This window comes from Cynara cardunculus, assembly GCF_001531365.2.
Source record: "Cynara cardunculus var. scolymus isolate 2C chromosome LG 9, CcrdV1, whole genome shotgun sequence".
In the NCBI taxonomy this organism is placed as follows: Eukaryota; Viridiplantae; Streptophyta; class Magnoliopsida; order Asterales; family Asteraceae; genus Cynara; species Cynara cardunculus.
Genome location: NC_037536.1, coordinates 6,184,847 through 6,194,789, shown reverse-complemented (window position 1 = coordinate 6,194,789; position 9,943 = coordinate 6,184,847). Strand labels below are relative to the sequence as shown.

General features: G+C 34.1%; 1 protein-coding gene across 1 annotated transcript; it reads right to left on the bottom strand.

The window, feature by feature from the left end:
- Positions 1 to 1,032: 1,032 nt before the first annotated feature.
- LOC112518177 (patellin-6) lies at positions 1,033 to 4,428 on the bottom strand. The gene is made up of 4 exons (XM_025125786.1): positions 3,705 to 4,428; positions 2,560 to 2,684; positions 2,303 to 2,444; positions 1,033 to 1,507 (listed from the first exon to the last, which is right to left on the bottom strand). The coding sequence occupies exons 1-4, from the start codon at positions 4,425 to 4,427 to the stop codon at positions 1,241 to 1,243; spliced, it is 1,257 nt and encodes a 418-aa protein (XP_024981554.1). The 5' UTR covers position 4,428; the 3' UTR covers positions 1,033 to 1,240.
- Positions 4,429 to 9,943: the final 5,515 nt, after the last annotated feature.

The window sequence follows — 9,943 nt, the reverse complement described above, 5'->3', positions numbered from 1 at the left end:
GGCTACTCAATAGTTATCACTTTAAGATCAGCTTCTTGGCCTCTCTCTCTCTCTGGTCTCTCTCTGTCTCTCTATTTCGATGATGACCACCAGTTCTTGGCCTCTCTCTCTCTCTCTAGTTATTGGCCTCTCTCTCTCTATTTCGATTTTATTTTTGGGTTCTGTGATTTGATTTAGGGTTTCACTCTTGGATTTGGGTTATGTTCATAAACTGGATGAGACGCTACCGATTTCATTGATGGGATTATACGGAGTGAGAGAAGGAGATGAAGGATTGTCGCCGTCGGAGAAGGATTGTCGCCGTCGGAGAAGCAGAGGCGGGCCTAGTCGCCGTCGGGATTTGAAGACCGGCGACGTGGGGAGGGGCTGGGATTTGAAGACCGGCGACGTGGGGAGGGGCTGGGATTTGAAGACCGGCGACGTGGGGAGGGGCTGGGATTTGAAGACCGGCGACGTGGGGAGGGGCTGGGATTTGAAGACCGGCGACGTGGGGAGGGGCTGGGATTTGAAGACCGGCGACGTGGGGAGGAGCTGTGACCTGTGAGCGATGTGTGATGTTGGGAGAGAGGGCAAATATGGAAAAGGAGGAGTCTGAATGGTTTAGTGACCCATTAGATGCAAAATGGTTAAGAGGGAAAATGTAACCATTCAGAGCTTTTTTTTTTTGCCAAACAGCCTGACCTCTTACCGATTAAGAGATTGGCTCTTAATGTAACCATTAAGAGCCAAACAAACAGCCCCTTAATAAGATAGTATAAATACATCAACAAATAGTATATATATGCATCAAGAATGGTTTTTAAGAGTGATAATAACCAACTCATCTTTAGATTTGTCCAAAAAATAAAATGAAGAATTACAAACAACAAAAGAAAGCAGATTTCACTACCCCGCTGTATTGTAGGGTACACTTTTAGTTTGTGGCTATTACGGTCTAAACAGTGCCACTGCTTCAAATATTTTGTGGGTCCGTCGTTATAAGATGCTCACAGTTACCAAAAAAATTACGACAAGGATGTGAAACAACGACCATTGTCTACAATCACACCTTTATAACGCTCGTCTAAGTTAATATACTCTTATTCTACTTAGGCACTCTAATACAACCGACTCTTACGTTACAACTTACATGTTACATATTACATATTACATATTACGTAGACAAATATTGCTTCATTACGTTCTCGATCGAACCAAAATCACTAAAATTAGACGTAACAAACACCATACAGAAAGAAACTCACATAACGACGATGGTAGATTTCCGAACCAAATAGCGGTAGGATGCAACCTTCCGTTTCCGGGAAGCCGAGTTGTCAACCGATAAAACCAACTTTCCGGCTTCTTTTGCGGTATACGAGTTGTGAACGGCCTCTTCGGTAGGGCTCATCTTCCTCGACTTCTCCACCGCAATCGTGTAGCTTCCGTCGGCTATAGGGACGTACTCAGCACTGTATTCCAAATCCCACCCTCCAACGACAATATCCCAAGTTATCGTTGCCCCAGCCTACACAAAACCAAACAATAAGTTGTACTATGTGCATCACCATTTGTACATCACAAGCCCTGTTCACTCCGGAATACCAGGAATCCCCCGTGTATGGTAAGGATAAGATGTATGCAAACCTAACATCTACCAAAAATAGTAGCTCAAGTTCTTTCTTTCAATATATCGTAAAACCTTTTTTCCAAATAGGACGATGGTACAACTTTTATTGCAAGATGTACCACCCAACATAGCATGCACTACATTTTATTGTAGGGGAGTATTGGTTTATTGCAAGCGGTACAATCCATTAAAGCAAGGAATTAACCTCTATTCAAATGGTCTAATCAATGTAACGTACAACTATGAATGCACACACAAGTTAATTCTTTACCTCTTAATAGTTCCATTAAGTGGCAGACTCTGAATCATTAAAAGGCGAATCTTGTTTGGCAAAACAAAAGTGTGTCTCTTACTGGTTCTAAAACTCTCTGAATAATTTTTGTATCCTGAGCCTCCCTTAACCATTAAGCGCGCTAATTTTATTGTAAACAATTACCAAACACTTATATTTCATTTTACACTATATCATGAAAGCCTCTTAATTATTCTAACCACTTAATCATTTTGCGCTAAATCATTCAGCAATTGTCAAACAACCCTAAGCCAATTTTGCCTAACAATTTCACAAAATAGCTTCGGAAATCATCTGACAGATAACGTCTAGAAAAGTAAATCCGCAAATTTGCTTAACCAAATTTAAGGATTTACCCGCTGTTTGGTAAAAGTTGCAGAAGTAGACAATAGGTAAATTACCTCAATGCCCTCAATTTGAATATTAACTTTTTCTCCACCTTTGACTGTGAACTCAGAAGCTGGTTTGGGTGGACCAGTTTTCAACTCACTGGGTCGACTCAGTCCACCATACTGTACTGGTACATCCTCTGGCCTTATGTACCTACACCCCACCCCACCCCACCCAAATTATAACCAAAATAATAATAAAATGAAATTAAAGAATTCAAAAATGGAAAGAAAAGTGAGGTTAAAGAAAAGCGTAGCTATATACTCACTTGTAAAGAGTTTCTGCAACATTTCCTTCCTTAGAAAGGACAAACTTGCTCTTGGTTCGTTGAGTCAAAAATGGGCTGAACACTGAGTACAGCATGCTGAAGTACCATGGTACATTGATGAAGATCTACACCCATATCATATAAATCAGTTTAAAAAATACCCAAAAAAAATACTATTTGTCGTATAAATTATCAACTAAACGCCTTTGTGCTTTCGAAATTACAGTTTTCGTTCATGGGGTCTGTAATTCATTGCTGTTTTTGTCCCATCAGCTAATCCGTCAGCCAAAAAACAGCAATGAATTACAGACATACGTATGAAAACCCTGAAAAAGTAAACCTTTTACCAGGGGAAAGATTCACAAATTCAGACAAACGTACAGTTATATATGCTTAATGAACAAGTCGCTTAAAACAGTATTCATCTGGATGTGAAAATAACAGCTCTAGATAGAAAGCGGACTGCCAAAAATAAAGAGAATACAGTATTTACCAACACGTTACCTTTTTTGGTTACAGAAAACCATTTTAGGTGTGCATTGAGGGTTGTAACGTACAAGACATTTATGCACAACATAATTCTGTTGAACCGTACAACTCATTGTTGCTACTAGTGCTGTATGGTAACAACTCGTTTTAGCACACATACAAATGCACCGCTATAACATTGCTATGCTAAATGTATCCATCTGTTAATTTCATATAAATACAGGTGCATATGACTTGTACTGTACAACATTCCAATGCACATACCTTGTAGTATTTTGAAGTTCAAATAGAAGCAGTGTACAAGTAATTGATGCACAGGGTTTCAATCCTTTTAGGAACCAAACAGACATCTCATTAGTAAAATCTTCGATGACCCTCAACTGAACAGATAAGCCACCACAAACTGTTTGAACTGAATATGTGCAGTAATGAGTTGTACTGTATAACACAACGAAGCACAAGTTTCCAACTTTCATCTAGGTTGTAGTGTACAACAAAAGGTGTGGTCTTTTTATCTAAAGTAAGTTTTCACAGTTTGCATCAATGAGTTGTACCCCAAAGTACAAATACGCAAGCTTTCTTCTTTTCAACAACCCATGTGCATTATTGAGTTGTACAGTACAAGCCATGGATACAGAGATTAGCAGTTAAAGTACCTTACGAGCCACCATTTCTGGATAATTATCTTGAAAGAGTGAAAGAATGTGATTAGAAGCAACTCTAAGCTCTCTTTTTGGCATGTCTTTAAGATCTGTAACCTGAATGATTGAATTAATCCCACCGGGCTTAAAATGCAGCATCTGAATCCCTCTTTCAAGAACCTGAACTCTCCATCTCAGAAACTTCTTCAATTTCTCGTTATCTCCAAAGATTTTTTCATACATTTCTTTATCTTTGAAAACCCCATAAGCATTATAACACACGGGATGCCCTTCTCGATCGTATCCATTCATGTACGCCACCACACCTTCAAGTTCTTCGAACCCTAAATCCTCTTCAACAATGGTGTCAGCTCCGAAATCTTTTCGCCATGAGAGACATTTGAGGAGCATGTTGAGAGAATCTTGAACCCTGAAGTCTCTAGCTCGGAGGAATTTGAGGAGAATGACATCGGATTTCTCGGCGTCGGCGATGGTGGTGGTTGGTGGCGGTAATGGGACTCCCCACATGGAGAAATGGTCATCGGAAGTGGCGGTGAGTTTGTCTTTGAGGTCTTGAAGAGCTTTCTTTTCGGAAGGTTTGAGGTTGTGGAGGTGGTAGGTGTCTTCTTTGAAGGAGGGTGTACGGTGGGGAGTGGTGGCGGAATCCATTAACGATTGGACGAAGGTTTTGTTGTGATCGGAGAAAGAGATTGGAGAAGGTGATGATGATGGGTCCATTTTTGGTTAATTGGAGATGAAAAAGAAAAGGGAAGAGGAAGATATATAGATATACAGATATAGATATATAATATATATATATAGAGAGAGAGAGAGAGAGGAGAGAGAGAGAATGGGTAGCGTGAGTAAAGGGAAAAAGAAAGAGACAGGTCTATGAAGATGATGGGTTGGAGGAAGAGACAGTATATATTATTGAGGTGACATGATTAATGCTTTGCGGTGCTTTCTTTTTCTCTTTCTTTACCACATCAAATCTTAATTTCCTCTTAACCTTTTTTTTTTTTTGGAAATCGATCAAAATGCGATTGTCGTTTGTATATGTTAGAATCAGATTTATTCATTGAAAATGTAAAAAATAAGTTTTAATATTGATATATGTAAAAAAAAAATCATTAGATAGAAATGCATTTAAAAATGTAAAAGGATACAATTAGTCTCACCTTACACAAATTTGAATCATTAGGTAATATATACATACATATACACACACATATATATATATATATATTTAATTCCAGTTTTTATGTGAGGACTTTTTCTTATTCTTCTTTTTTTCTTCTAGAAATCAGTATTTACGTACAGAGGCGGACACAGTAGGCAGGGGGAGGAATCTCAGTCAAAAACTCAAAAAATAATTTACTAAGTTAAAATTTAAGTTTTATATGATTTACCTTTCACTTCCGTCCATTACATTTTTCCATGAGCCCCAACGCCAATCGAAATCGTTACTCTAACAAAAAAAAATCTATTGAAATCAATCAAAAAACCAAAAAAATTATTCGAAATCGACAAAAACACTAAAAAAAATCTCTCGAAATCAACAAAAAACTTTAAATATCCCCGAAACGTTGTAATTCGGTTAAAAACATATCGGATGACTTTGCGGGCCTTTAGTCTACCTTAAAGGTGATCCTACTGAACAAAAATCCTGGATCCGCCACTGTTTACGTATATGGTTAAACCATTTACCTAAAGACCGACTATATTAGGAAAAGACTTTGAAAAAAGATCAAAAAATGAATTTGGTTGATAGGATTTCCTTTTTTTATGTTGGGTTTTGGTATATGGACAATAGATGTTAACGAGTTGACTCAAGTCAAGTTGCAGGTTATTCGAGTGCGGCTTAGAAAAACATTATCAGGTTCGAGTTTGAGCTTGACTCGAGTTTCAAGCTTGAATAACTTTTTTTATAGGGTCTCGAGTTCAAGTTCGAATGTTTTTTAATGTTTGAGCTTGATACTCGTTTACGAGCTCGAACATGAGATCGGTTAGCTCATTTATTGGTTCAACATTAATAATTTTTAAATTTTGATAATATGAACATGTTTGACTTGAAAAAATGTATTCTTAAATGACTCGACTCAAACAATTTAATAGAACGTTCAAACGAGTTGGGTCGAACACTGGTGTTATGAAGTTCGGCTCGTTAAGTTAAATGAGTTTTAGTGTGTTTGAGGTTACTAAGCTCAAGCTAGAGATAAACGAGCTTAAATAACTCGTCAAAAGCTCATATAGTATGGGATTGAACGAGACCGGACAAAATAAATGCCAACTTAAAATTATTATTATTATTTACCTTTTCTTCTTAAATTATATGTTTATACTAAAAAAAATATAGTTTTATAAATGGATAACTATTAAGTTTTTAATTAATTATATGATAATTTTGCTACTAATATTTTTAATCTCACAATCGATAATTGTCAAAAGCGAGACTCCATCAAAATTTACCACTCGTCGGACGATGCCCACCACTAGATGTTGAATTAAACATACTAGAGTTAGATTAAAACTGATGTATCTTATAGTTATCAACTTGTAATTCATCTTTATTTAAAGAGCGTATGATTAATTAGAATTTACTGTTTCTCAATTATTTTTATATTGGTTGTACTTTTACAAAAGTAGATACTTATTTTTTGAAATTGACATTTAGGGGCCGTTTACCAAACGCTTACCCGGGTAAGCGCTTACCAAGTAACATTATCTCACAGGATGAAAATGGTAAGGACCAAGAATCTTACCCGGTAAGAGAGAGACAAGGACTGAGAGTCTTATCTGGTAGGTGAGTGCAACAACTATTATCATGGTAAGCGCTTACTAGGTAAATTGTTGCATACAATGCCGTTTTGGTGGACAAAAGTCTTACCCGGTAAGTAAGTGGTAATGTTAAATTTTATTGGTAACCGCTTACCGGGTAAGTGTTTGGTAAACGGCCCCTTAGTTTAGGATAAATAAAAATAAAAGGGCAAATTATATGAAAAAGTAACGTATGTTAATTTGATTCCTATTTTTGGGTAACGTACTTTTCAAAATTCTATTTTGGTACCTAAGATGTAAAGTTTTAAACATTTAATTACCCATGTAACCGGTTGAAAACTAATTTTAGATTTAAAAAAAAACTAATTGTAGGTTTAAAAAATTCATGTCAATAACCACTTCAGCAAATAATACTGAGTTGGATACCATATCACTCGCCACATGAGCATGATAAACGGTTAATACTTCAACCGGTTACCTGTATACTTAAATGTTTAAAAAACTTTAAATCTTAGGTACCAAAATGAAAGTTAAAAAAAACGTTAACAAAATAGGAATTAACTTAAAGTACATTATTTTTTCATATAATTTGCCGAAAATAAAAATATACGTTTATTTTGAAAAAGAGAGTAATATTTTGAACAGTTACCAATTTTTGATTGAATATGTAAAATTTGTATATTTCAATATAAAAATGACCTTATTGTTTAAAACTGGTCTTGAGTTAAATCTATGAATGACCCAATATTGAATACTTGCAATAACGTCAGCAAAAGAATGAGTGCTCTCCTATTTCAACTTTCTCAGAGCCTCTTGTAGCACAGTCGAGACTTCTCACTTACAATCAACATCTTATGGAGCCCTTCTTGAACGAATATATTTAGCTGGTTCGAGAGGATGATCAGCCACAATGGGATTGAGACACGACCCAAACTCCTTTGATCGTACTAGTACCAAGATCGAGTCCTCTCATTATCCATAATTGATGTGGTATATTCATATCATACTATATGAATAGTAAGAATTAGTCATCTTATTGAGATCAGAACTCATAGGGAATCAAATCGACTTCCTATGCAAGATTTTAACTTTCTACCAATGAGAATTTTTAATTTAAAATTTTACGAGAGATAAATAATATTTCATTAATTACGTTGAATGTTTAAATAATATAATATTCTAAACGGAAAATTGTTGGAATTGAATGTGATTTGTTTATAAATTTTGATTTTTAATTCTTTATATTGAATAAATTTTAGAGAATATAAAACAAGAACTTTTAATATATTTAAAAAATATGTTAGCTTATTATTATTAGCAAACGAGACAGTAATTGAGAAATAACGCTGTATTTGAATTATGCAAATTGGATGTACAGATAAGATATCATAGCATCTCTAACACGTATGTTATATTTTCTCTTTTATTTTTTAAATTTAAATTTTTTTTCATTATCTTTCCTTTCTCCTTTGTTTTGAAAATTTCTAAAATAATACAATTGTTGAAAATGTTAACAAAATAAATAAATAAATGATGTGTGTTTGCATGCACAGGTATCTGTTAGGTTAGAAAAACAATTATGTATCATACTTGTTACTTTAGAAATAAATATTTACAAAATGAAATAAAATGACAACCACAATAACTAAAACTATAATTAGTTAAAAAAAATGATCTGATAGTATGTGACAAGTACAGACTTAGGGGTTGTTTACCTAAATGTTTATCTGGTAAGTGCTTACCGATAGAAGTCAATGCTATAATTTATTTTGATGCGTAAGATTTTAGAACATCAAAACGTATCGAATGCAACAATTTACAGGGTAAACGCTTACCTAGGTAAGAGTCGTCATCTTTACTTACTGGGTAAGACTCTCATCCTTCTCATCGCTCTTACCCAATAAAATATTTGGCTTTTTTCTTATTCAACTGATGAAAATTTTTATCGAATAAACATTTACCAAGTAAGTATATTGTAAACAACACTTACTCTTTGATAAATATGCTTATTTTTGAATAAATTTACTTTTTAATCATGGGTGATAGTGGTAGTGGTAATAATATATTATTAATAAAAATAATTTTTATTATATAAAGTGTTGCAAAATAATTATTTAAATATAATATTAAATATAAAAAATTGGATTTTTAAAATAAATAGTAATAATAAATGAAATGGTAAATAATTGGTGTGGTGGCCCATATGTCCACACTATGGGATCAAAAGTCCAGGCCTGAGTTTGAAAATTTGTCCACTCCACCACCCACTTTTTCAGAACACAATTTCTTATAAAATTCTTTGAAAACTGAATCCTTTTCTTTTTAAGGAAAATTGAATCCATATCATTTTTCTGTCTCTCCACATTTGTAATTATCTGGTTTTAGGGAAAAAAAACGTTCGCATTTGATTTCTTCTTATAACGACTGTTCTGTTTAATGAGAGACGTTATCGTTCTTTTATCAGACTTTTTCTCTTTCACAGAATCAAAATCGATTTTATGATTTTGGTCTCTGTGGTTTTTGATTCTGTAAAAAACAATGAAAAAAATGCTCCACATTTAATGAAAAATTTTAATAGCTGTTAAAGAAAGTGATCAAATGTGAACGTTTTTGCAAACCACAATGACCATTTTGTGATTTTGAAACTGCAGGAACGAAGAGTGTTATAAGATGATTTATTTAGCAATACCCGCTAATTGGTCTTTATGTATACCATTTTCTTGTTCATTTTAAATTTGAAAAACGAAATCTTACTTAACGGGTTTTTTTATAATCCTTATGAGTAACTCAACAGGTAACACGTTAAATTTGCTTCCTACTGGTGACGAAGTCGAGACACTTCTAAGAATTAGGTTTCTCTTATGACTGTTAACTTCAAAGTCTTATAAGACTAGTCGAAGTACGTACAGACTTATTTGAACACCTAAAATTATTGAAAAAAAAAACAAATAACATTTATTTATTAGATTCAAATTAAAAACACCGAAAAGTTATGTAAATACGAATTTTTTTTACTTTTGAGTTATGTGTTCCATGTGGAAATAGTTAAACAGGCAGGTAGTACTGGTTGGTTACTTGGAATAAAATCACAGTATGGGTAAAAAGGATAACTTTTAATGCGGGTTAAAAACATGTCGGGTCAAATATTTAGGTTGGTCCATGATCTTTTTTAATAATTAATATACTAAATATGATTTTTTTTAGTAATTGTGGGCTTTCAAACCAACTTACATGTACAGACTAGTTCCTGGGTGACCACAAATGGCTTTAAGTCATCACAGATGAACTTCATTATTGCAAAGACTTTAACTGTGCTTGTTTTGAACCGAGGATAAATGAGATTTTTCACCTCGTTTCACTAAAAACTATTTAAAATAAAAATTAAAATATATTGGATGACACTTTTAGATCATCAATATTTTGGACAAATAATTGTTTATAAAAAATGTATTATTAACAAATATAATTTTATTTAT

Excerpts from the sequence above, each read along its gene's own strand:
- LOC112518177 (XM_025125786.1), bottom strand. The coding sequence starts at position 4,427 with ATGGACCCATCATCATCACCTTCTCCAATCTCTTTCTCCGATCACAAC. Across the intron at positions 2,685-3,704 it reads CAGAAATGGTGGCTCGTAAG|ATCTTCATCAATGTACCATG; the intron begins GTACTTTAACTG and ends ATATGGGTGTAG. Across the intron at positions 2,445-2,559 it reads GTTGCAGAAACTCTTTACAA|GTACATAAGGCCAGAGGATG; the intron begins GTGAGTATATAG and ends GGTGGGGTGTAG.